Source organism: Chionomys nivalis, chromosome 19 (genome assembly GCF_950005125.1).
Source record: "Chionomys nivalis chromosome 19, mChiNiv1.1, whole genome shotgun sequence".
Classification (NCBI taxonomy): Eukaryota; Metazoa; Chordata; class Mammalia; order Rodentia; family Cricetidae; genus Chionomys; species Chionomys nivalis.
This window is the reverse complement of record NC_080104.1, coordinates 57,075,707-57,102,735: the sequence shown is the minus strand read 5'-3', so window position 1 is coordinate 57,102,735 and position 27,029 is coordinate 57,075,707. Positions and strand designations below refer to the sequence as shown.

The following is a 27,029-nucleotide window of genomic DNA, read 5'->3' as shown; positions in this document are numbered from 1 at the left end:
TTTTAAACCAAAACCAAGCTGGATAGTGTTACTTACTTCTAAGACCAGACTAGAGAGAACGGGCCAGGCCTGATGGTTGTAGAAACATGGTCATGTGGGCAGAAGGACAGCCACCAATTGGTGGCCTCTATTTTCACTTCTCTGGCATAAAAGTAAACAAGACCTTTATGGAAGAGCCCAGAAGCCTTGTGCCGGGAAGATAACGACATTGTGACAAGAAGCAAAAATGCCAAAAAGAAATGCCTGTCCACTGTGGTGCTGCCTCCTGGCCCTGCTCGCACGGCCACACTGAAGCTCTTCCGAGGCTGACATCCATCTCTCAAAGGCATGGCATCCCAGAAGGAGACCGTGGTGCTGGCTTGAGAGCATCGGCAAGAATAGGCAGAGCAGGACTTGATCCCGGGTTCCTGGCCCCGCACTGCTCCTGCTCCAGCCCCTCAGCACTGGATCCCGAGTGGTTCTGCCCCCAGAGTTTCAGTCTGTACTGACCATGCATAAATAATCGAGAAGGCCAGAGTGGAAAGTTTTCTTCTTTGTGAGTTCTCCTCTTGGATGACCTCATCTCCCTAGAGAAGCCACTGGCCAAAGTCCTCCTGTATGGCCACCAGGGACTGGCTGCCTCAGAGCTGTCCCACCTCTGGGCAAACTCTAGAGGGAATCGCTGAGCCCCCTGGAGAGGAGCCTGGCAGGGATGTGGTACCTGGATGAGCCTCTCCTTCCCAAGAGCCTGCTGACCTGTTTGTTCCCGGAGCCAACACTAAGTCACCATCCTGGGCCAGTTAGAGGGCTCCGCACACAGCCAACTGTGCCTGTCTCTGTTCTCAGTCTTCATCCCAGAGCCCTAAGCACAGGGTGGCCACAGTACCACTTACAGCACAGATCTGGTGTCCTCCTGAAAGGGCTGGCCTGGGGGGTGTTTCAGGGGACTTGCTGGCATTCTTCATGTGGAATGAGAAACATGGGTGATAGCTGTCGGGGGTACTTAATGTGCACCCAGTGTTCCAACAGGGCACTTTGCATGACTACATTAGATGGCCATTGACCCTTTGTGCTAGTCACAGACCGATCGTCCATCCACTCGCGTGTTTATTAATCCATCTGTTCATCAAATATTTATAGGACATTTCTTTGTACCAGACGTTAAACTTGACTTAGAAGTGGGGATGACATCAGGTCACTAGCTAGAGGCTGAGAGAAGACTCCAACCCTTGACTCGAACTCCCAACGCTATTTCTTGCCTCTCAACAGCTCTTTCTGTCTCTCTAGTCAGGGACACGGGTTTAGAGGCAGAACCTGCCACTCGGCTTGGGATGGCCTGGACAGCCCAGCAGTGTAGACATCTGTGTATGGACTAGTGAGGTTGAGCCCAGCAGGGCAGGGCATCCCACAGAGCTCAGCATATGTTCCTGATAGCCATGGTGCTGGAAGGCTGTTTCCTAATAGAGACTCTGGGTTTGTTGCCCACAGGTCAAGGAGATCTTGACGGCGCTGGGCTTGCTGCCCTGTGCCAATACACGGACGGGGAGCCTATCAGGAGGCCAGCGGAAGCGCCTGGCCATCGCTCTGGAGCTGGTCAATAACCCTCCTGTCATGTTCTTTGATGAGCCCACCAGGTAAGCCTGTGGCTGGTGTCTGGACTGGTGACCAGAGAAGGGACAGGGAAGAGTTCCTTCTAGAGTCTATTCTGAGGTTCTTAGAGGTGGTCCCAATGTCTTGGTATGGCCTTGGAGGAGCTGCAAAAGGCTTCCCTGTCTGTGGGATGGCAGGACAAAGCCACCAGCTCAGAGGCTTGTGTGTACTTGGGGACGAGGGGTACTGAATGTGGAGATACTGTTGGAGTTTGGAAACAACTTCATAGTGCTTGTCTCTCCCAGTGGTATAGTTCCCGAAAGGCTAGTGTTCTGGGGCATTCTGAGGAAGGGGCTTGGTGTCTTGTGTTTTGAACAGCCCCTCCAGTTTTGAGTGGCTCACTGCCTTTGTGTGACCATGTGAATCTTGACTCCTGGCCTGGCCTCGAGTCCTGGCTCTGGAGAACCCTGGTCACTAGTTAATCATCCAGCCTTTCTTCTGAGCACATTGTATTCAGGCATTCCCGACAGGGTAGCCTGGCCGCACAGGGCTTGTCCTGACTGACTCTCTCGATTCCGTCATCTCCTCCCCACTGTGCGCTCATCTCGTGGAAGCCCATTGAACTTGAGAGCTTCCAAAGGACAGTCACATCCACCTCAGCCCAGCCAAATGCCAAGACCACACTGAGTGGTACTTAGGAGGGCCCGAAAGACAACTGCAGGACCCTTAAGATTGCCTCTTGTAGGCTCACTGCCCTGGGGGAAAGCTAGCAGTCAGGGTACCCACTGTGTCTTACTCCCTTGTGGGGCGTGGCATAGAAGTGAGCCGGGTTTGGGAGTGTTCAAACAGGAGTGGAGAGAGTTCCCCTGGAGTGCCAGATCCTGGTCAGACCCTGCATACCTCAGGATGCCCGCAGAAGGATACCTCCCCACAAAAGGCATCCCCAAGTGGGCCAAAGGGTATGGCATTGGGATACTGACTGCCAGGCCTTATTGCTCGATTTGGAGTCCAGCTATTTACCCAGACAGTTCTGATGTCTCTGGCCAAGGCAAGTGGGGATCCCTTCCCCCACTCCACAGCCATCCCTTCAGGAATCTGCTGGGCTCCTGCATTCTTGCCGGAAGTGACATACAGCACACGCAGCCCCCATGGAAGTGTCACCCTTGAAGAGTTACACAGGCCGAGAAGAGCATGACCTTGGGGTACAGCTACAGGCCCTGTGACAGGCCCTCTCTCAGTAGTGACTGCCCAGTCCCCTGAGACCTGGGGCCCTGGGCTTATCCCTCATATTCTCAGCTTCTCATGGTGTCTTTGACTTGCAGTGGCCTGGACAGCGCCTCCTGCTTCCAGGTGGTGTCACTGATGAAAGGCCTGGCCCAGGGTGGCCGATCCATTGTCTGCACCATCCACCAGCCCAGCGCCAAGCTCTTTGAGCTCTTTGACCAGGTACGTGGGCCCCACCCTTGTCCAGGTCCTTGACCTAAATCTCCCCAGAGTCCATCCCAAGATCTCTGATGGGACTGAGATAGCCTGGGGAAATTAGTCCCTGGGTCCTTATTCTTTCTACTGGTTTTCAGGGTAATTAGCTGGCTGGTTGGTTCACTAGCTGGTTGACTGACTGATTAATGACTGGCTGGTTGAATAACTGGTTGACTAGCTGACTGACAAGCTAACTGACCAGTGGGCAGGCTGACTGGTTGACTGACAAGCTGACTGACCAATGGGTAGGCTGGCCGACTGACTGACCAACTGACTGAAGGATTGACTGAATGAGAGCCTCCATTGCTTTCCAGAGGTGAAGGCTGTGGTTGATGCCTTTCTCTTTTCCTTCCCCTCAGCTTTACGTCCTGAGTCAAGGACAGTGCGTGTACCGGGGAAAGGTCTCGAATCTCGTGCCGTATTTGAGGGATTTGGGTCTGAACTGTCCTACCTACCACAACCCTGCAGACTTTGGTGAGTAGAACCCACCCAGAGGGAAGGGAAAGGACCCTCACCCCATCTTGTGTGTTTCACTGTGATATGATGGTCAAGTCTGGAGCCACTGTCATGTCTCACCAATGGGACAGGACCGTCCTATGGTGGAACCTCAGGCAAGCCTCTCCCTAGGAGGGCTTGTCTAATGACCAGACTCCACCCATCTTTGCTTGTCCTCTTAGTCATCCCCTCTACAAGGACACTGGTCACTAGACGTAGGACCAACTCTGCATCCGTGACTGCTTCTCTATGAGAACCCAGCTACTCGAGGCCACTCTGAGATCCCAGCTGGACAACCCCCCTTTGTGGCCTTTCTCCCACAACTGTGTTAATTTCAAACTTCTGACTCTTGGCTCCCAGGGCTCTGTATGTCATTTCCCAAGTTGTCTCCAGGAGTCCTTGATCCTGGAAATGGTCCTTACCCACAGGAGACATACTGCTACAAAGTGGGGAGGGGATAGGAGGAGATGGGTAAGGAAGGTGCTCCATGAAGGGCATATTTAAAAGCCAAGGGAAAGATCTTGTTTGTGGTTGGCTTATTCCCTCACCAGAGAGAGAGAGGAGAGCGGGTGATGAGGATGTCCCTTCCCAGGGGTTTCTCTCCTCTGATGGTCCTCTGGAGGGGAAGGTGGGGACTGTGGCACTTAGGAGTGCTGGAAACACCACCCCCCTCCATTGAGTTAAGAAATGGACCAGGCAGCTCTGGGGACTTGCTCGGTGCTGCAAGTGATGTTTTCCCAGAGGGGCCCAATGTGTCCCGACTTCAGCTCCATGTGCCACTTAGAAACGGCGTTGCCAGTTTGCTGAGGGGTACAGGGGAGGAGGGGACTCAGTGGCATGGTACAGAGACGAGGGGTGTGTGCACAGGGAAGGGTGGGGAAGGAACAGGTCCCAGAGGTCTCTAGACAGCAACACACTGTCATTACCATGGAGTGAATGAGGACCACTCAGCAGCCACAGAAGTAGTCTAGGCAGAGGGAACCTGATGGGGTCCAGGGAGGATAGAGGACGCAAGTAGAGCAAGTGAGGAAAACTAGGAGAGCAGCTGCTTGTTGGGAAATGAGGGGTGTGGCCCGTGGTCCCCAGCCTCGGAGCAGTGGACCTTTGTGCTATGGGCAGTCCTTCCCTGTGGACCATGCAGTGCCCCTTTTACTCAGCACTTGAGCAAGGAGGCCAGCTTCCTCCTGCTGATCTTACACTCTAGCCCTTGCTGGTCCAGACAGAGCAGGCATTCAGTGTACGCTGTACGGATGGTCATGGCATAGATGCATGAGTTCCTGGCCCCTGGGTGAGCTGACAGCATGATGCACATTTGTGTGTTTGCATTTCTGGTCACCTGACACCATGAATGGCTTACTGGGAGTTCTGAGCAGACATTAGTCAATCAGCAACCCGCTACGGTGGCTCTCGGGCACCACCATCATTCACTTGAAAGCATTCTCATTACTGTATAGGCCTTGCTGTCACCAAGTGACAGAGACCCTCAATTCCCATCAGCACTGTCGTACTTCTTCCCAGCAGCCCCTGTCTCACTTCACCTTCTGTGTCTCCTGCAGTCATGGAAGTGGCGTCAGGCGAGTATGGCGACCAGAACAGCCGCCTGGTGAGAGCTGTGCGGGAGGGCATGTGTGACTCGGACTATAAGAGAGATCTCGGAGGCGACACGGACGTGAACCCATTTCTTTGGCACCGGCCTGCTGAGGAGGTGATGGTGATGAAGGGATTGGAGTGGTCTGGAGATGGGTCCTGCAGAGCCCTTCCTGAGCAAGGGGGGCATGGTGGACAGGAGACTAACTCACCCCCTGCACTGTGTGTCCTCAGGACTCTGCCTCCATGGAAGGCTGTCACAGCTTCTCGGCCAGCTGCCTCACCCAATTCTGCATCCTCTTCAAGAGGACCTTCCTCAGCATCATGCGGGACTCGGTAAGGGTGTCCTCAGTGCTCACACACACACACACACACACACACACACACAAGCACACTTTTAAGTTGCTGTGCCTCAGCTTGTATCAGTCGGCTATTACCGCTGTGTTGCAGTAACAAAAGGCCCTAAGATACCTGTATGTGCAAGACCCAGTGTGTGTCTTGACTGCTGTCATTTATTTGCTGTGGGTCGAGATGGGCTTGGCCCCATCTGTCTTCTCACTCCAAGCCCCAACAAAGAATAACCTCAATATGGGCATGCATGAAGTCCTAGAGGAAGGCAGAGGATTGGGATCATGCAGGAAGGAGACAGGGGATGATGGACCACCTGTCCAGTGGGCACCAGGCAGCTTGCCTGGTGAGGCTGAAGTCCAGTGTATCCTCAGGGTCCTAAGCTGGAGGACCTATAGCTTACCATGGGCTCATGCTCACAGCAACCCAAGCCGCAGCTCAGGATACGGGCCTCCAGTAGCGCCGTCCCCACCATGGCTTTGTCCCTTTGGGAGGGAGACTGGCCTTGCTTGCCTGCTTTGAAAAGGATCAACAAAGTGTAGTGATTCTGTCTTAGTAGTACATGAGCTTGACGTGTGCATGTGTGTGCACGTACATGTGTACATGCGTGTGTGTGCATGTGTGACTGCCTTGGTAAGGCTCGGAGTATTTCCCTGAAGGAAAGGAAAGGTGGCTCATATGATCTGTCGTCATGGGAGTCAGGATCCGACGCCTCCAGGGGTCTCGGGCTTGTTCCCTCACACCTGTGCCTGCCCTTAGGTCCTGACACACCTGCGAATCACCTCACACATCGGGATCGGCCTCCTCATTGGCCTGCTGTACCTGGGGATCGGGAACGAAGCCAAGAAGGTCCTGAGCAACTCCGGCTTCCTGTTCTTCTCCATGCTCTTCCTCATGTTTGCTGCCCTCATGCCCACTGTTCTGACCTGTGAGTGTCCTTCCCGTCTAGCCGGGACTCCTACCAAGGCGTGGGGGCCGTGGCCTTGTCTTGACCAGGCATGACTTTTATACCATACTGTGCCTCGATGCTTCAGATTCAGCCTTTCTATGTTGACCAAACAGGTTGTATTGTATTTACTGTTGCATAAGGGAGTATTGTGTAGTGGGTTGGGGAGATGGCTAAGAGCCCATACTGCCCTTTCATAGGTCCAGGACTTGGTTCCTATCACCTATGTCAAATGACTCACAACCACCTATGAACTTTAGCTCCAGGGGCTCCAATGCCTCTGGTCTCTGTGGGTACCTGCCCACAGGTGGCATATACTCACATTTGCACATATACATCTGTGTTTTAAACAGATGATCCCATCCTAATGTAGGCATGGCAGAAGGCAATGGAGAGAAAGTCCCCCAAAGTTTGCTACTCAAGAGACCCTCAGATCCAGCTTGCTCTCAGTCCCCACCTGACCAGTGGAATTCAGCTATTCACAGCCAAAGGTGGCCAACCCTGGCCACTCTGGGCCGCTAGGTACAAAGCAGAAACCTAGTCTTTAGAGAGCTGATGAACCGGAACGGTCCCAGTAGCCACCCCGGGGACACTTGGTATTCTCAGGGATGTGTTCCACTCTGGGTTTTCATGTGACCACTTGGATCAGTTTCTTTCTTGTTGCTGTGCTAAAATATCACAACCAAAAGCAAATTAAGGAAGAAAGCATTCATTCTGGTGCACAGTTCCAGAGCCAGCATCCATGATGGCGGGGAAGGTGTGGCGTGCCCACTGGCACACATCTGCACACAGGAAGCAGCAGGTGAAAACAGGAAATAGGTTGAGGCTATAGACCCTTAAGTCCCGCCCTCCAGTGATGCACTTCCCCCAGCAAAGCTCCGCCTCCTAAAGGTTCCATAGCCTCCCCAAACAGCTCTGCCAACTGGGGACCAAGTGTTCACATACATGAGCCTGTGAGGGACATTTCTTATTTAAACCACCACATAAGTTTTTAGGTTAGAGAAATGGCTGGTGATTTTCTTTTTCCAGACCAATGAATCTGGTTCCATCTTTTGTTTACAGTGAAAGTATTGGAGTGTTGGTCCACACTGTGACATAGGCCAGAACTGCTAGGATTGGGCCTAAGGCTACTCATGTGCATATGTGAGTTGCTGGCTGTGTCCACCCAATCACTCCCTTCTCCCTTCTTGCCCTAGTTCCCCTGGAGATGAGTGTCTTCCTCCGAGAGCACCTGAACTACTGGTACAGCCTGAAGGCCTACTACCTGGCCAAGACCATGGCTGATGTCCCCTTCCAGGTACATGAGCCGCAGGTGACTGGCAGTAGGGGGCAGGAAATCTCCACACCCACAGAGCCGGGTGGGACTGGTTTCTGCTCGTGTCCTGCTGAGAGGCAAAGCAGGATTTGGTGGGATCTGTGGGGGCTACAACTGAAAGGACCATGGGAGACAACCATCCGCTGGTGGGACAGGCGGAGCCCCCAGGGACACAGGCTCTGTACTTGCAGATCATGTTTCCCGTGGCCTACTGCAGCATCGTGTACTGGATGACGTCACAGCCGTCAGACGCCGTGCGCTTTGTGCTGTTCGCTGCCCTTGGCACCATGACCTCACTGGTGGCCCAGTCTTTAGGCCTGCTGATTGGAGCTGCCTCCACATCTCTGCAGGTACAGCCAAGGAGGTGCTGAGCAGCACTGGGCTTCCCTCTGCCTCCTTGCTCTAACAAGGCTGCTCCCCTATGGGTCTCGGTGATCCCCTTATTATTAATTCTGTCCTGAACTTTTACATGTCTTCACAAAGCTATTCTCATAGGGGAAAAGTGGTAATGCCCTCTGTGACCAGGACGACATTCTTACTGAGAAGGAAGAGACTTGCAGAGTGGCTGTCCCTACATGCTGCACATGCCCAGACATGAGAACCCTACGGTGCTTTCTAAATGTCAGCATATGTAGTACCAAGCACACCCCAGGAGTCTATTTTAAAGGCAGGGAAGACTAAGGGCCAGAGATGCCTGGGTTGGTTGGCATTACACAGTTTTCTTAGAGGCCGATCTCTCCATACCTCTATGCTTGCCTCTGTAGGTCCACTTGACCACTCTTTGGCACACCAATGGTGGGTACCCACTCTTCACCTCACCAGGAGCTTCACGTAGCCTTCTTGGTCTCCTTGAGCTTGGTCTCATCTCCAGCCCTCAGTTCCCTCCCTGTCCTTACAAACCCAAGTCACCTGAGGCTCTTGAGGTTTCATGTCATGTTCCAAGGGCTCCTGGGTACCACATACTTCCCAGTTCCTCTCCAGTGTCCTCAACAAAGGCTTCCTGGACTCCAGGGTCCAGGTTCCTCACGGAGAGATGGGAGCAGCCATGGTGTCTACCTCATAACGTTCTCACAAGAAAACGACACTCTGAAGAAGATCCTGGGACACACCAGCCCCAAATCAGGCCCGCAGAACATCTGTCACCCCCATGTGAACCTCCCACCTCAGCGTTCTCCATGCACCCTGCCAGTCCCACCCACACATCAGATCCATACTGTTTTCATAGATGACTTTACCCCTGTGTTAAACGCCCTCTGACCCATTTCACCTTCTCAGACCCTTCTCTGCCCCTCCCCCAAGAGCTCTGGACCCCAGAGGGTATATCTGACTGGGTACTGGATGTTATTTAAGCTCATGTACATATAACACTCACACCACACACAATATGCACAAATGCTGACACCCTGGAATCTTTCCCTCGGAGCCTGGCCAGTGGGAACAGCTACTTGTCAGCCCTTAGCTCTCATGGACAGCAAGACCTGAGAGGAGGGGGCTTCCAGGGGGTCCCATGGGCTCCTTGAAACCTGACTCTAGCATTTGGTGCCACTGCTGGTGGGTAACAACATCTCTACCTCTGGGTGGGACCCCCAGAGAGGTGGTCCTACCCAGTTGTTAGCTCCAGGGACAGCTAGAAATTGTTCACTGCAGCCCCTCAGAGAGCATTCCCGGAAATTGTTGACCTCTGTCCTCAGGAAATACTTTGTTTTGTTTTTTTGTTCAGCCCCCTTCCTCAACTGGGGTTTCGGGGTCCCTCTTCAGGAGATTAACTTCTGGCCCTGCCAGGGGACATTCTTGGCCACCATCCTGGTCTTGGCCAGTCCAGAAAGACTCTGGCCCTTTGAGAGTCCTCCTTTCCGACCACTGGGGATATCCTCGGGGTCACTTGAGTGGGTGGGATGTCCTCTGCCTCCTCCCCTGAGTGCTCTTCACATCCCCGCCCTGTCTCACTCCAGGTCGCCACGTTCGTGGGTCCCGTGACTGCCATCCCTGTCCTGCTCTTCTCGGGATTCTTCGTCAGTTTTGACACGATCCCAGCCTACTTGCAGTGGATGTCCTATATCTCCTATGTCAGGTGCGTGTGGGCGGTGGCCGGGGCAGGCCTAGGGACTGAATGGGTGGCACTGGAAGGAGGGACTCCCTGGCTGTCCACTGCATCTGCATCCCGGCGCCAAGAATATGCTTTTATGTTTCCCTTAGTTTTGGGCCTCACCCTTCCAGTGCACACAGATGCACACAGACTGCCTCTGAAGATGCTGTGGCATGCCCTCACATTCTGGGCATTTCCAAGGGTGTGTCCATATTTTATGTAAAAAAAAAATTCCCCAATGAAATTATGATTACAGAATCTAAACAAGGCACAACAGAGGCACATTGTGCCCTGTCTGAAACATCCCAGTTTCTTCCCTTCCAGCAGGAGTTTTCTGACTCTTCGGTCCAGGTTCTACCAGAGTTCCTCCCCTCTGTTGAGTGGCTCTCACACTGGCCATTCCCTGGGCAGTCAGTGTCCATCCTTAGTACTTGGCGTGCATCCTCATCCCCACCCCCAGCCGCAGCCATTCCCCTGCATCACAAAGGTCCATGCTGAGAACAAGTGCTGTTTAGGCCCCACTACATTGTTCTGGAGACCAAGGCAGACACAAAGCCCTTGTACAGAGTTTCAGCTGCCCGTGTGCTTGCCAATCCTGGGAAACTGGAGCCCAGCGCCTTTCTTCTGAAGATTGGTGCTTTTGTTCTGTAAGATAAGGCTGGACCCAAAGGGCTTTATTTAAATACTCCGGTGTTCTTGCCAGGATATCCAACCCATAACTAGACCTGACAGTGAAAAGGTGTGGAGGATTGGAAGGAAGCCAAATATGTTTTTTTTATTTATTGCACCAGTGGATTAAATATGGTTTGTTCTGTTTTATATTTTCTCTGGTGGCCTTGGAAGAAATGGGATTGGAAGCGATGGTAGGGAGGCTGCTAGGAGGTTGTCTTAGGAAGATGACTGTGAGGTCAGGAGGCAGTGCAGGGCGGGTACTGAAAATGGCGAGCCAGCAGAGTGGCCTTCCGCCATGGATGCCCTTCTCACCCGCTGCTCCTCTCCCTAGATATGGCTTCGAGGGGGTCATCCTCTCCATCTATGGCTTGGACCGGGAGGATCTGCACTGCGACATTGCTGAGACCTGCCACTTCCAGAAGTCAGAGGCCATCCTGCGGGAGCTGGATGTGGAGAACGCCAAACTGTACCTGGACTTCATCGTCTTAGGGATCTTCTTCGTCTCCCTGCGGCTCATTGCCTATTTTGTCCTGAGATACAAAATCCGGGCCGAGAGGTAAAACACCTGCAGGCCGGCAAGGAGGCAAAGCAGACATTGTGACCAAGGGCACTGCTGGGAGGCAGCGGTGTGCCTGCTCCTGGTGACACAGACTCTCCCAACCCAACCTGGAGGCCACGCAGGTCGATGGCGACCAGTGCTCAGCGCCTCTGCCCGCCGGGTTGGAACTGTTCGTTTCCTTTTCTAGCTTTAACTAGGAAGATGTAGGACGGTTGGGAATTTTTTTTATATGCAGGATTTAAAACACAACTGATACAGAATGTCATCCTGTGATCCAGCTGGGGACAAGAGGCTTCCTCAGTAGGTTCCTGCTGGAGTCCAGGACACCTTGGCCCTGGAGGAGGAGTGCTGGCCACATTGGTCCCCAGAAAGGTGGATATCTTGGGGGAAAAGTCCACAGACGGTGGACTCCACTTGATGGCTGTCGTTTCTTCTTTTCTAAAGTTCTTCTCCTTTCTGATGAAGTCACTTTCCGAGCCAAAGTCGATAAATTTCATTCATTTTGAGAGACTGTATCTTTTCCAGTGCTTCTCCAGGACTGGTTCAGGGTAGGAAAGGTGTGTTTTGCTTAGAAATAGATGAGTCCCACCTAGCCACCAAGTGAGGCTCACAGCCACAACCACCGAAGGTCAAACGTGGGCTCCAGGCGAGGGAGACCCCCCACACCAGCTGTGCTGGGCCAGCAGGGACGAAGAGCCACGCCAACAGTATGGAACGGGATGTTGGCAGGCTCTTTCCAGACCTTTCTTTTCACATGCTTCTATTTTAAGCAAAATAGATGATTTCTTCTATAGTTTTCTGGCCACTTTCATTTTGCCCAAGAAGTACATAGATCGACCTTGTCGGTTTTTAAAGAACAGTTTCCCCTTTCTTCATGAATCACGTTAACTACCTCCACTGAGCCTGGGAAGCCGGCCTGGGGACACATTGGGTGTGGCCCTTGAAATACGAGGGCATGCACAGTGAGGGTGTCAGTGAGGGGCAGGCCGGCTAAGTGGAAGGGGAGGTGCCATGGATGTCCCCTTTAGGACACGCAGCAGCTTGCTTCTGGAGCACCGCTGTCCTACGATGGAGTCTCCTGCAAAAGCCTATATTTTGTGGGTAGGCCCATTTACCCTGTGAGCCTTGGTTTCCACACCTGTAAGTAATTGCACTAGGTCATGTTCTGACAGGTCCTGAGATGCCTCGGTTGTGGCCTTGAAGCTTTCTTATCTTCCTCGTAGAGAATGATAAGGGTCCGAATTTTACTTAAACGCATGGATGTGCTTTGAAAATATTTAGAGATTCTTTTTATTTTTTTCACTCCTAGATCTTTTATAGAGAAGACAAATGAAATGCATATTCAATGTAATTTTCAGTTTGCTTGTTCTATACAAACATGGCACTGCCTTCTAGATTCAGCTTTTAACCAGGGACACGATTCGCCTTTATAAAATGTCTTCATTAAAAAAAAAGTCTTGATTTAATTTCAAGATGTTAGGCACTGCATTGACTCTAGAGGGGAACTGTGGGGGTCACTGCATTGGCTCCAGAGGGGAACTGTGGGGGGCACTGCATTGACTCCAGAGGAGAACTGTGGGGGTCACTGCATTGACTCCAGAGGGGAACTGTGGGGGTCACTGCATTGACTCCAGAGGGGAACTGAACTGCGGGCTGTCAGCTGGCAAAGTGCAAGTTTAAAGGAATGGGAGTCGGGCAGTCACTTCGAAGTCAGTGCCGAGGAACCCATTCCTCCCCTGTCTCCACCGACGGCTCAGTGTAATGGCCCATGCTCGGCAAGATGTGCCAGGGGCTGGGTTCCTGCACTAGACTGCTCTGCTGTCAATCAAAGAGGCGGAGTGGTCCATGTTTCATGTCTGGAAGAGTGTCTCGCCCTCTGGAAGAGTTCTTGTGTGTCCAGGTTTCTCCTCGCCACTGTGAGCTGCTTGTCGCCACCCCTAAGTCAGTGAGGGTATGTTGGGGTCTCTCCATAGAGCAGAGTCTGAGCTGATGCTACAAGAGCTGGTTCCCTGCTGATGGGCAGGGTGATGAGGGTAGTTGCTAAAGAATGTTGACCAGAACGGGCAAGAGGTCAGAAGTCACCCCACAGGACAGCATTGCTCACTTGTTCTGCAGACTTGAGGAAGGCTGACAGCCATACTAGGGGAAGCTACATCCTTGTCTCTCATCCAGCGTCCACAGGCGCCCTGATGTGTGGCTTTGCTTACCACCATACATAACTTGGATTCCAGAGATGCAGTCTGGACTTCTTCCTCTTCCTGCTTGTCTCTGTCATGGTAGGAGGTATCCGGAGGTGTCCGGCAGTGTGTCCTTCCTGACACTAATGTTAGAGTCAGACTTCCCTTGCAGTTGGGTTCCATGTGGCTCTGAGGACCCGGGCCTTCCTTTATCTCTGGCTAAGTTCCTTCAGTTGAAGGGAAGATTCCATCAGGTTAAAGGCCATACTCCCTCCTCATGTTAGCAGAGGTAAAAAATGAAAGTTCAAAGACGGCATTTGCAGAGACCTCATCAGAGAAAGAGGCCTGTGGGGCCCTGCCAGGCTGGGGTTCAGGAAAGGCTGGATGCAAGGGTGGAGCTGCCATCCTCTGTTCAGCCCCCCTCTTTTGTCCATCCTGTCCCACCTCCCCCACCCCAGCCTCTCCTGCTTCCTATTATACCCTTTGTCAAGAGAGAGTTGAACTCTGGAGGGGGCGGGGGGGGGGTGGTGGTGAGCCTGTGAGCACTGCAGACACAATAGGAGCCAGACTCTCCCTTCCTCACCTGGGGGTGGGGAGAGGCACCATTAGGACCAGAAAATGGAGCATACAACTTTTTAGTAAAAACCCATCTTAGAAGCCTAAAGAAAGGTCATTTTATCCACCTGAGGCCAGGGACAGACAACATCCATAAAGCAGAAAATGCCTCTGGGTGTGTCTGTGAGAACAGAAAACCAGTGTGGAGGTGAGACCCTCCTAGCCTTGGGCGCTGCGCAGTGTCTTCTACTCTCCATCTTGTGTTCCTCCATCACTCCCTCACTCATCTGCTTTCCCCATGTTGTTTCAAGCCTCGGGCAGGGCAGGGACCTTCCTCAGGCCTTGCCCCAGTGGGTAGCTGCTTCACTCTCCTTATCCAGGTAGGACTGAGGCGGGGAGGTGCTGGCACGATGCTGAGGGGCATCAGAGTCTGTGTCACACACCAGAGTCCACGCTGTCTGGCTTTTCCAGCTGTCATTGTTCCAATGGTGCAAACAGACCGGAAGTGCTTAGATGCGTGCAAAGTGCAGCACCATTGCAGTGGCTGTCTCCTCAGCCATTCTACCACTAAGAGAAGGCCAAGACAAGAGGCCGGTCTGCTCTTTGTCTGAGGGACTCACATCCAAGTGCCCATGATGAATTGTTCTAGCCCGCCCAGGGGCTGACCTCACCTGTGTCTTAGTGGCAATAGACCTGTTCTTTCCTGTCTGAGCTTCCCAAGGCAACACTAGTGGGCCACTTCAGGTCAGAGAGACTGGCGTCCGTGTGCTTCAGCTTGCGTGTCGATACATGAGTTTGCACATACACGCATGTGCACACATGCAGGCCTGCCCCCACACATGTCGGATAGTGTTATTCTATGGCTCTCCCTGTGTGTCAGTAGCACACCAGCCTCCAGGTCCTTCCCCATCACGTTACTGCATGGAGGAAAGACAAAATTCATCCATGCCTGTGGCGCAGATGAACGTCCCGTGGAAAATCCATTGAGACTATTGAGAAACACCAGCTGAATGAGAATGTGACGGAAAGGCAGGCAGAACCCAGCGGGGGAGCTCAAGGAGTGGACTGTGTCAATATAAAGTTAGATACTTGGAAGAAATAAAGACTGCTAATAAAATATTTTATATATAAGTTTTATGTGTTTTTGGTGTCAAATCCACGTTTGCGCCGTCTGAAGATGCATGTGTCTGTCTGCCTGGTCTGACCCACTGTAGAGTTGGCCTGTTCTCTCCAGCACTTTCTATGAACCTATCTCTAGGTTGTGTTCCCCTAGATATCTGACCCATGTCCTCTGCTGTGATCGTGTGCTCATGCACCAGCAGCACCAGATAAGGCTTGAACCACTGGAACATGAAGGCTGCCCCCACCACAACCCCATAGGCATAGCCAAGACAGCCCTGCCCATTGCTCCTCCTCAGGATTGGGGCAACCGCTTCAAGGAGTGATTCTGCAGCAGATAGGTTTCCGTCTAGGCTGTGCAAAGATCTGCACAGAGACAATGCAAGTGGAGCTCAAACTCTCTTCTTCCCAGGAAGCAAGCCAGAAGGGGCAGAGCCCTGAATGGTCACGGGAACGCTTACGACTCGCACAGCATCGGGGTGGGTCATCTCTGCGTGGGATATTGAGTACCTTTGCCCAACCACCCAGTTTCAGTTATCCATGGTCAATCACGATTAGAAAATGTTGAAGCTACTTTGAAAGACTAGAAGGGAGACCATATTTGCCCGACTTTTATTACAAAATATTGCCAAGACCACTCTAATTGTTGGTGGCTAATGCTGTCAATCTCTTGCTGTCTCTAATTTGGAAATAACTTTGTCATGGGCACATTAGAGTACGTCTGGGGCATCTGCAGTGGCACTGAGATCCAGGCATCCCATCAGGGTCCTGAGTGTATTCTCTTAGATGCTTTATTTCAGAACTACCAGAAGGTTCAACCCGGTATTGTGAGGTGGCTTCAGACAGGACAGTAAACCTTGGCACCAACCCATAGCCCCTTCAGTGAGGTCGCTCTCAGTGCAGCAGTGCTGGTCCCCTCTACCTGTCATCGTGGGATGCACAAAACAGAATCACCAGTCACTGGGGATGCTGTGGGTCTGTGCTGTGCTGTGGAATGAGCTGCGTCCACTTAGGGGTCATGTCTATTTTATGATCAATGAGTCATGAGCCCTGGACTCCAGAAACGTGTAAGTTACTAGGTCCCTCTCCACAGTGTGAGGCAGAGATGCCGAGACTAGCCAGGGAGCATGTAGATATGTGGAGGCCCTTGCTGGTCACCTGCTGGGGCCAGTGTACTTGATTCTCCATGAGCAATCCTTGCTTTGAGAGGCAGTTTGGTGCTCTTGTTGATGCTCCACCTCCCCAGGCAGTAATGGCCTAAAACAGTGGTTCTCAATCTGAGGGTCATCGCCTAACACCATTGGAAAACACAGATATTAGCAGTTTATACCAGTGGCAAAATTACAGTTATGAAGTAGCAATGAAACAAATGTTATGGGGGGGGGGGGTCAGCACAACACGAGGAACCGTATTAAAGAGTCTCAGCGTTGAGGTTGAGAAGCACTGGCCTAGACTTTCTTCCCCCAACACACATAGCAAAGTTTTCTGGATGGAACTTTGCGGGGGGGGGGTCACCAGCATAGTCTCCCTAGGGGACCTGAGGGCCACATCCTTTGTTGGATGTGATGCATTCTGCTTTGAAAGGACAATGACAAATGCATGTGAGTGTCCGAGGGTGCCCTCTAGTGGTCACTGGGGCTGCACTAGGGTTAGGGAGGTGGCGTCACAAGATGGAAAGACTGCTGTGACCAAGCCAATGGGGACAAAGACAGCTGCAGAGAAAAGCAGCTAGTAATCCCTGTGTCCAGAGAGAAGGCTGGAAATAGAACATGATCAGCCTGGAAGGGGACAAGCCACCTCAGAAACAATGGGCAGGACCCCTGGCAAAACACTCAAATCTCAGAAACTCAGATTCCGACTGAGTGAGAATTGGTTGATAGTCACACAGTTTGTTCGGTTTTTTTGTTTGTTTGTTTTTGTTTTTTGTTTTGTTTTGTTTGTTTTACTTGCTTGAGGCAGGGACTCACCATGTAGCCCTGCCCAGCCTGTAACTCGTTGTCTAGACCAGTCTGGCTTTGAATTTGCAGGAATCCTTCTGCCTCCCAAGTGCCCCTATGATAGAAACCAATATATTGAATCCCCTTGTAAAATATACACGCATTCTGTTTCTCTAGAGAACCCTAACACACACAACACACACACACACACACACACACACACGGTACCACCTCCCCTTCACATTCCATAATCAAGTCTGCACATAAATTTTGAAATCATCATACATCCTATTAAGTAGCTAATGAACAGGTATTGGCATCTCCACACCCCGGAGGATGTAATGAGGAACCAGGATGCCAGAGCTCCTACAGAAAATCACCAAAAGCAGACCACCTGAAATGTTGGGTGGTCAGTTGTATAGTGCAGGTATCACTATCCTGGAGTGAACACCATGCCTGTAGCTCCATGCTAGGTAAATGAGGGACACTATAAGCCAGAAAACAAAAACACCCTGCCTGGACTTTTTTTTTTTTTCAACATGACACAAGGTTGAATTCTCTGGGAAGAGGAAACCTCTATTGAGAAAATGTCTCCATCAGACTGACCTGTGGGTAAATCTGTGGGCCTTTTTATTGATTGCTGAGAGATATGGGAGGAAGGAGCCCGCTGTGGAAGTGCCACCCTGCGGCAAGTAGTCAGGGTTATGTAAGAAAGCAAACTGGGCAGCCCAAGGGGAGCAGGTCAGGACCAACGTTTCTCCATGGCCTCTGCTCCCATTCTTGTGTCTGGGATCCTGCCTTGAGTTCCCTCAATGATGGCCTGTAACATGTAAACCAAATCAACCTTTTCCTCCCAGGTTGTTTTTGCTCATTACAGCTATAAAGAATAAAACCAGGACATAACCTTTGTCAAGATGCCAGACAGAACAGAGCCTGGGTTCAAATCATGACAGAAAGTTTGCAGCCACCATGAGCAGACAAGACTCTGGATGGTCACAGACAGAGGCAGCGGTCTCTGGAAGGACACTTGGCACATCACAGACACCACCATCTCTATCCTTGTATCTACTCAAAGCCAGCCTTGTCCCCACATTCACATGACACTCAGAAATGCACCCCAAGTTCCTAAACACACATGGGCAATACAGTTAGACTATGTCTCCGAGCCCTAATCCATCCCACGCCCTAGATAGGAAACAACACAAAATGAGTTTGGGTGTGAGATACCTGTCTTTGGCCCATGTATGTCCCACGACCACACAGGACATCACAGGCATGCTGCAGAGTGACACTGGGCTTGTCAGCCACCGTCAGAAAGGTCTCAGCACCTTGCTGACTCAGTGACAGTGCCAGAGAGATGAACAAGCATAGGACACCACACAGTCCAAAGCCAGTCAAGGAAATCACTGCTGCAGGGTTGGACTCTGGCAGGAAGCAGGGAATTTGGGAAGCTGGAAAGTAGATGACAAGAGGTGAGGAGCGGCCGCCACTCCAGGCTGCCAGCAGAGGGCGCTGTGAAACCGTCTTAGTTTTTTATTCAAGGTTCTGATTCAGTCCAGATGGGCTCACAGCTGCCTTCACTTAGGCTTGGAGGACACTCCCAGAAATTCTAGCGTGAATGCCACGCTCCTGGAGTGTTGCCAGATTGCCTTCAGCTGAGCCCATACCACCCTACCCGAGGCCCTGAGGAAGGGGCAGCATTCTGAGTTCCCGTGGACAGGGAGAGCCAGGCAGAGAGAGATGGGCAGGTGCTGCAATAAGAGGAAGATGAGGGCCAAGACTGCTGCACCCAGGAGAGCAGAGGACTCCGGTTCACCTGCCCCACAGAGAAGGGTGCCCCGCTCAGAGGGACAGTGACCTCATGGCTTGACTAGAAACCAGAGAGCAACAGAATGCAGTTTTCTCTAAGGCAGGAAGGTGGTCAGTGTGGATGAAGAGTTGCCACAGCCAAGCTGGAACCGTGAAGTTCAGATCCTGCAGACTATTACAAACAGCTGGTCTGGAACGGGGTTTGCATTTTATTTGTGTGATGCAAACACAGACTTTACACACCGGAGAGGTTTTCTAAGGAACTGGGGTGCTTAACCTGCAAAGTCAACCAAAGCTGACAATCCCAGTTGTGGGTGAGGAGAGAGAACCTGACCCATCCTGCCAGCCTGGAAGGTCCTGCCTGTTGGCCACAGCCTGGGGCTTTTCCATCTGTCTCCATGCATTCACCACAGCAGAACCAGGACTGCTGCCTCCCTCGTGGAGACCCCTGTCACCGTGTTCTCTTATTCACCAGGACCTCTTTAACCACATTTATTGACACCGAGGAGACACCTCTGCAATGGGACACTCGAGAAGCTTGCCACTATGCTTGGGTTCATTGACCAGTCCCCCTGCGTTCCTTCCTTCACCAAGCAGAGCAGAGATGAGGGTGAAGGAAGCCAGGCACATAGACCACAGGAGTGCAGGGGACATCAGAGAGCTCAATGGTCAAGCTGCTACCTTCAGATTCCCTTTACAATGGAAACTCGGGCTAGAGACACAGCCTAGTAATTAAGACTGACCTGAATCTAAATTGCCCTTCTTAAGCTTGGCAAGTGAACAGTTAGAATGGCCACTTTGGGTTCTAAACAAAGACTGGATCCTACAGAAAGACTTCCTGTTGTATCCTGTTTTATGTCACGCAGGGCAGTGACATCTCACTTCTGATGTGCCACCCAGACCTCTAAAGGTCAGGGCCCCAAGTCCAAGGTCACGAAACCTGTGGGGACCAGTGTGAAGTACTGTGTAAAAGTCTTCACCTTGCACGGAAATGTACAGAAAACCCAGCCATCAAATTAATATCAGGATTTAAAAATTAAAAGTAATAAAGATATATACCATGGACAAAATGTCAAAATTCTGCACTTGGATAACAGTGCCCCACTTCTACACTGTAATCCTGGCCCTGCTTCCAATAAACTTTTATTTATAAAAGCAAATAGGAACCAAGGAGGCAGGGACTTCGTCTACCAGACAGGCTCAAACTCCTGTCTCCTGAGTTTGCTCTGGTGGTCCTATAAGGGGAGAGCTCCAGTGTTTTCTCTGTCCGTCCTGGGTGTCGCAGTCACCGCACAGTCTGATGTGCTCTCAGTGTGATTTACCAAACATCATGTTGAAGCACCGTTCCCAGTATAGTGGTGTTTGGGTGACAAAGCCTTTTCCAAGGAGAAGAAACCACTGATGCCCACCTCAGTGAGAAGCAATGATTTCTGACCACTGGGCTGTGTAAACCAGACATGGAGGATGGGGCCTCAAGAGGGTCCCCTGTGTGCACAGAGCTAAGGATCAGCCATGCAGCACAAGCAGGAGCCTCCACCCCCAAACCTCCCCAAAGATGATGCAAAGAAAACTCACACCAAGAAATGAAGAGGGTGGATCAAACCGCAGTGGATGTTGGGGTAAGAAAATGAGATGCAGACCACTGCTCTGTGTCCATTCCAAAAACAGGGGGTGACCACTCACAATGTGGAGATCTTAAATGTGACTGTAGATAAATACAAACCAGGCCATAATAGAAGATGGTTTTCATAGTTTGATTTCTTAGCAAAAAAGACTTGATTTCTAAATCTTGTAGGAGAGGTGTTTGGGGTTTTTTGTTTGCTGCTTTTTGTTTTGTTTGTTTCTTGGGTTTTTTATTGTTGTTTATTCTCTTAGAGAGGAAGTGTGCTGTAGAAGGTTCCATCTGCCTGCTGTTCTAGTTAGCTCTAACTCTATTTGTCGAGAATACCAAGACAGCAGTCTCAATTGAGGGCATGACAATCAGATTGGCCCGCCTGGGGGTGGGGCAGGGATGGTCTTACTTGTTAATTGATGTAGAAGGACCCAGCCCACTGTGAGTGGCACCTTCCCTAGGTGGGTGAGCCTGATCTTTATAAGCAAGTCAACTGAGCAAAAGCCCGCTGTGCCAGCAGGAGGTATCCTTCCTGGTTTCTGATTCAAGTTCCTCCTGTGACCTCCCTCAGTAATGGGACTGTGACCTGGAAGTGTAAGCCAGATAAACCCTCCTCCCCTGAGCTGATTAGGGGAGAGTGTTTCATGACAACATTATCGGGAACTAGAACACTCGTCTCGGGGGGGGGGGGGGGCGGGGGGGCTCCTGGCTTGAGTCTCTTAATGTGTTAAAGCAACTCAGGATCAGTTTCCCATGGGCCTGGAACACTCTCTTCTCCGTGAAGTGTGACCCTTCCCCCTCTGCACACCCCAAGAGCGACACAAAGAAATAAATACAAGAGCAGAGGTCTCAGCCATCAGAGCAACCTTGTGCTGAGTGTGGGGTCTTTATTCGTCAGGCCTCCGGGCTCCTATGTGGGCAGCAGCAGAGAGAGCAGAGCAGGGATGAGCACTGCCCTCGACCACCACCGCCAGCCAGTGTGCGGGGTGCAGAGGCCGCTTCCCAGAGCCTGGCCGGCTTCAAAATGTGCATTCTGGAAAGAAAGAAAAAGATTAAGGTCATCCCCTCTCAGGGTTGCCTGGCTTCCCAAACCAGCACCTGGTGGCCTTCTTCCCTGGTCACAGGGGAATGTGAGTCCCCCGAAGCCTGCAGGAGGCACTGTGCATCCTCCCTGACATCACCAAATCACATAACTGCACCCCAGTGGTCCTGTCAGGGGTATGCGCCATAGTGCCTAGAAGGGAGCCAAAGGCAAGTGACCTGCCAATCATGGGGCAGCGGCCAGCCCCTGTTACTGCTCCTGACCATGCTCTTCTCTCCTTCCTGGCTCTGCCGAAGGAGGGGAGCGGCACATGGGATGCCCCTGTTCAGGTGGGGCTCAGCCGTTTGTTACCCAGGCCAAAGAGCACATCTGGATCCTTTGGGTGCCAGCCCAGGACAATCCCTCATAGAGATACACTCTCTTAGAAGGTGAGCCAGCATTCAGAAGTGACAGATGGCTCACAGCGGATGGCTCCCCTAAGATGCGGTAGATTGGACCTTGGTAAGACAGGATTGGCAAGCCACCCGTGTGCCTGGCCATCTGCTGTTTGCACATGGCCCTACCCAGGGATTCTCGGGGGATTTGCCCTACAACCCACTCCACCCAGGAAGGGGGTAAGAGAGGCAGGCTAGTGGGCAGGAGCCAGGGCACAAGCACAGTCACCTGTGATCTGCGGCGAGCATGTCCTAGGTGACAAGGGACTATGGATGGCCTGTTTGCTAAAACGTTGACTCAAAATTAATCCATTTCCACAGCCACGCAGTGTTCCTTTTTTACACCAGTTTGCACCGTGTGTGTGTATGTGTGTGTGTGTGTCTGTGTGTTGGGGGAGGGGTGGTCAGCAGTCAGCCTCAAGCATTGTTCCTAAGCTGCTATTGGCTTTGATGTGTGTGTGTGTGTGTGTGCGTATATGTGTGCATATATCTACATTTATTTACTTGTGTGTGTGCATATGTGAAGGGAGGCATGCCAGTGCACAGGTGAAGGGCAGAGGGCAGCTTGGTGGAATCAGTTCTCTGCCACCATGTGGGGTTAGGGATTTGAATCCAGGTCACCAGGCTGGGCAGCAAGCACCTCTATCTGCTGAGCCATCTCACTAGTCCTTCCATGCTTATGAAGACAGGCTCTCTCACTGGTCAGGAACTTACCAATTAGGCTAGCCTAGGTGACCAGCAAGCCCCAGAGACCTGCCTGTCTCTGCCTCCCTGGCGATGAGGGTCCAAGCATGGACCACCGCACCTGGCTTTTTGACACAATTTCCTGAATCCAACTCATGTCCTCACGCTTGTGTGGGAAGTGATTTACTGACTGGGACATCTCTCTGGCCCTCAGATTACATGTTTATATTTTATAAAAAGAACCAGCCACTGATCACTGGCTGCCCTGGATCCAAAATACCTGATATGAGGTCTCCTGTGTGAGGCCTCTACCAAGAAATAGTGACAGTGTTGGTGTCCTGCTGAGGCCCAGCTACATGGAAGGACAGGGCTGCCCTGGGCATCGCTGGTTGACCTTACCTGCCTCCTGCAGGGGCTTGAAGCACCAGGGCACATTCCGGATGCTGGAGTCAAAGCAGCAGCCACGGTTGTTACACTCCTCTTTGGAGACGCTGGGGTAGCCGCAGTCCACCCTGACCTTGGCCGGGACCATACACTGGTTTGGAGCTGTCCAAATGAAACCAAATCAGTGGCCAGGCTACAAATTCGGGATTGCTTTCTTGCTTCCTGTGGAACCCTGTAACCCTTCCTCCTGAATTCAAAGATAGTGACTGTCTTGCCCCATAGGGGATGTCTAAAGAAAAGCAGTGCATTATGAAATGAACTGACAGTCGAAAGTGGGGATACCGAGCTAAAATCGTCCTGGGCTGTCATTAGTTCACCCGTCTCTGCAGCTGACTAGCATCTGTTGACTCTCAGGTGAAACCCTTGGAATGTGTTGCTTAAGGCGCCCCAGCTGCCACCAACCCCAAAGCTAAGAACGCCATCAGATAGCATCTGAAGCTGTGGCAAAGGCCCCACCCTCTGCTGTCCCTGGACACCCCATCTTGTACTTGGGAACTGTCTTGATTTGTGACAGTCTTCGTTTTGCCAACAATGTTTCTACAGTCACTCTCCAGCACAAACTGGTTAGCTCGTCCTGTCCCAGCTGTGAGCTTCCTCCACCTCCAGAATTCTCCGTTCAAAACTGTCTACTTATTCATATGTGCCTCTAAAGCCTGTCCCCTCTCACCGGCTACCTGATTTCCCCTATGAAAGTGGAAACCCAACCGCCTTCCACATCTCCCCCACCGCAGCGGGGTCATCATGCTTTCCTGGCTACTCCAGACTTTGACACAGGGCTCTAATGAACCTTTTGAAGCGTCACCCTGGCTCCAGCTACCAGATGCCTTTACATGCCCAAGTCTACGGGGTTTCATAGCTCCTTAGGGGCCCTACTGTCTTCACCCTGGTCAGGGTTGACCTGGCAAAGGTCATACCCCAGGTCTCTGAGCTATACTACCTCTCATCCAGCCCTGTGATTCGCTGGTTTCTATAAACCATCTGGAGCTTCTACTGCCTTCTCAACCATTTCTGGTTTATTCTGGCAACTTGCCAGGATGGTGTGGCAAGACCATCCCTGTTCAGAAATCTCTGGCAAAGAAGGAAATGAGAGGGATGAGCACCTGCCAGCCCTCCCACCCCAGCCTCGGTCCCAACCACGCTACAGACTGAGGAGGAGAGGGGTGGGCTCAGTTTCTCGGAGCCTCCATTAACTTGACTGTGAAATGGGACAGAAAGAGGCACTCTGTAGGACTGCTCCAAGAAGATGTGTGCCCAGTGAATGGTAACTAAGTATGAAATTGATGTAGAAGGCAGGAAGGTTTCTGAGTCCCTCCCCTGCTGAGAGGTTCCAGCCTAGTACTGAGGGACCCAGATAGGTACTTACACAGACCAATGTACTCCGCAGCTACCCCAGAGGAGCCAGCTAGCAGGACCAGCAGCATTAGACAGAGGGCTCTGGTCTCCATGGCAGCAGGAAGCTTCAGGATGAGCGCACAGGATGTGCAGGGGCACAAGCAAGGCCCTTTTATACTCATGTGTTTGCTGGGTTCTGTGGACTCTGGACTCTGGCTCCACCACTTTCTCTCCTATGAAATTCCAGAAGACTCCTCCCCCATCCTGAGTCAGGGGGATGGGGTGGGGTGGGGAGAGTAATGGGGATGGGTGGGGATGGGGACAGTCACTTTAGAGGCAGCCCGGAAGCAGGGTCTGTCAATCATTGTATGAATCTAGTCTGGAAGAACGCTCTGTAAGGGTGCGAGGGACATTTAGTCTTGTGTTCCCAACCACCTCACAGGAGCAGTGCAGAGGACCCCGGGCCACTAGGTCCATAGCACCACTAACGCCTGAAACACAAGTGACCTAGGCTGGGTGCCAGGCAGAAACTCTAGCTCTGCACTTTCCCCAGAGAAGCTATTATTACTACACACTTTAATAAATACCTAAGATACGTTTATTCAGTGTATTTTGATAAAAAATAGTATACATTTAGTTTTTTTTTTTAAATCAAATAATGGAAAGCCCCCTTCCTGTCTGGAGACATCTCTTTTCAGCACCGTCAAACAGATTTTTAAAAAACGTTCTTGCTTGTGTGTGTGTGTTTGCATGTATATAGGGCCAGGCAAAGGTCCGAAGAGACATCAAATCATCTAGAACTGGAGTTACAGACAATTGTGAGCCACTATGTGCATGCTGGGACTTGAACCTTGGTCCTCTGGAGAAGCAGTCAATGCTCTTAACCACTGAGCCACCTCTCCAGCCCCTTCCTAAGCAGCTTTTAACTGAAGCAGGAGCAGACTCTTCGTCTGTGTCCGGTTCGCCTTGCCTTACTTTCAATAAGAGGTTGACATTGGAAACCGTCCTTGAGCAGCCTGTGAGGATGAGGCTGGTGTGGGAAGACCTGGCTCCTAAAGGAAGAAACTGAGGCCTATCAGAGGCCACGCTGAAGTTGCTCCAGCAGCTGGGGCTAGCCATCAGCTCAGCGTGGGTCTTCCTTGCCTGGTCCTCACTGACCGGCAGTGTGGCATTCATAGGCTTTAACAGGAACCACCTGAGAACCCTCCTGCACATTGTGCCCATCACCCCACAAAATGGCTGCATCTGACTGCTCCCATTTGACATCCACATTGGGCGCCTCATGCGCTCCCAAAGGGGTGTCCAGGAGTCATCCTCCACTGATTGGCCAGTGGAAGCCAGATCTGTGTGCAAGGTCTGAGGTCTGATGGACAAGTCCAAGCCTGCAAGCTCATCCTGGCATCAGAGATGCCGTCTCCCACTGGGGAGAGCATAGAGTGGGAGACACTAGAGTACACAGAGCCTGGATCAAAGACCAGATGCAGCCTGCAGATACTGAGACCCCATGACACCCAGTAGAGCCCTCAAAGGACTAAAAAGCCTTACTGCAGGAATTGTGACATACAATTGTCACAATTGTGTTGTTGGGATGAGGTAAACTACCTGGGTTTTGAGGCCTGGGCATGAGTTCATTAGATGAACGAGGGTCAGAAGGGCATTGCGGTGGTACTGCCCGCTTAGTGATACTCATTAGGATCCCACAAATGTAGTCCTTGAGGCAGGTGAAGGCTGAACATGGTGTGCCACCTCCTTCTCTCAGATTACCACTCTGGTTATCTGAGCCAGCAGTTAGGTGGAGGAAGAAGGCAAAAGCCAGGCAGTGTCGCCAGGAATTCCTGCTGGCCACCTGTCACTCGGTCTGCAGCTGCACCAGGCGTGGTCCTCCCTCCCTGTGAATGCATTTCTGGCCTCCCAGCCCTTCTGAGTCATCAGAACCTAGATGTGGATGTTTGGAGATTCAAACACCGTGACTGGTTCCGGGCTGCCCCATCTTTCAGTGACAGTTGCAAATGTGACATGCTAGCTGCATATGGTGATCAGCCCTACATAGGGCTGGGTCTCCTGCCTTGAGCACAGAGACAGGATTCACACATCACTGTCAGGAAGATTCAGGCCCTGCTGTTCTGGGAAAATGATGTCCAGATTAAAGAATACTTGGGGCCCTGGCTTTGGCCACCCTGGGGGACTGGCCACAGCGATCCCTAGCTCCCAATGTCTGTAGGAGGGTGGGGCTGTGGCATGGAATCATCTCCAGGAACACCTTGTGGAACAGAAATAAATCTAAAACACAGTAGCTGACAGCTGCCCAGCAGGGCACCACAACACAAACACGGCCCCGCCCTTCCCCTGCAGGTTCGCGGCTCTCACGGGAACAGCAGCCACCTCAGGAGAGCCAGTCCCAGGCCTTGCAGTGACCTTGAATCTTCAGGGAAGCCAAGGGCCCTTCCCTACCAGACCAGGAGGCACCCGAGGCGCGCAGCTTTTCTCAAACGTTCACGAAAGCAAAGCTGCGCTGTGGGATCAGAGCCCTGGAGAGATGGAACGGAAACCCCTATGCTCAAAGGCTGCCCACCAGCAACCCAGATGAGACACTATCTCTCTAGGGCACCAGACTTCATTTGAACTAAGATGGTGTCATGGGGATTTCCAAATGTGTGGGGCTGGTCAGTGTCCTCAGCGTGTGACTTTGTTTAGAATAGGGTCCTTGTGGATGTAATTCAGTCAACAGTGATACCATGAAACAGGAGGAAGGGTAGCCCTAAGTCCTACTGACGGGCATTCTTTTAAAAGGAGGAAAAGACACAGAGACAGAGGACAATAGGAACAGA

General features: G+C 51.8%; 2 protein-coding genes across 3 annotated transcripts in view; one reads left to right on the top strand and one right to left on the bottom strand.

Moving 5' to 3' along the window:
- Nucleotides 1–14,886, top strand: part of Abcg1 (ATP binding cassette subfamily G member 1) — a 57,925-nt gene extending 43,039 nt beyond the window's left edge. For both annotated transcript variants that reach the window (XM_057794833.1, XM_057794832.1), the window contains exons 6-15: nucleotides 1,468–1,613; nucleotides 2,892–3,015; nucleotides 3,408–3,522; nucleotides 5,100–5,248; nucleotides 5,365–5,466; nucleotides 6,238–6,406; nucleotides 7,621–7,721; nucleotides 7,931–8,089; nucleotides 9,692–9,810; nucleotides 10,829–14,886. In XM_057794833.1, the coding sequence (XP_057650816.1) occupies nucleotides 1,468–1,613; nucleotides 2,892–3,015; nucleotides 3,408–3,522; nucleotides 5,100–5,248; nucleotides 5,365–5,466; nucleotides 6,238–6,406; nucleotides 7,621–7,721; nucleotides 7,931–8,089; nucleotides 9,692–9,810; nucleotides 10,829–11,057 (1,413 nt within the window). In that variant the 3' untranslated portion in view covers nucleotides 11,058–14,886. The remainder of the gene's footprint in view (nucleotides 1–1,467; nucleotides 1,614–2,891; nucleotides 3,016–3,407; nucleotides 3,523–5,099; nucleotides 5,249–5,364; nucleotides 5,467–6,237; nucleotides 6,407–7,620; nucleotides 7,722–7,930; nucleotides 8,090–9,691; nucleotides 9,811–10,828) is intronic.
- A 6,398-nt stretch (nucleotides 14,887–21,284) lies between these two features.
- Nucleotides 21,285–24,314, bottom strand: Tff3 (trefoil factor 3). Its single transcript, XM_057794338.1, has 3 exons — nucleotides 24,233–24,314; nucleotides 22,825–22,971; nucleotides 21,285–21,298 (listed from the first exon to the last, which is right to left on the bottom strand). Exons 1-3 carry the CDS (start codon nucleotides 24,312–24,314, stop codon nucleotides 21,285–21,287), a joined length of 243 nt encoding a protein of 80 aa, XP_057650321.1.
- Between the last annotated feature and the right edge of the window lie 2,715 nt (nucleotides 24,315–27,029).

Coding starts and splice junctions, on each gene's coding strand:
- Tff3 (XM_057794338.1), bottom strand. CDS start 24,314: ATGGAGACCAGAGCCCTCTGTCTAATGCTGCTGGTCCTGCTAGCTGGC. Junction 22,972..24,232: donor TGCGGAGTACATTGGTCTGT/GTAAGTACCTAT, acceptor TCATTTGGACAG/CTCCAAACCAGTGTATGGTC.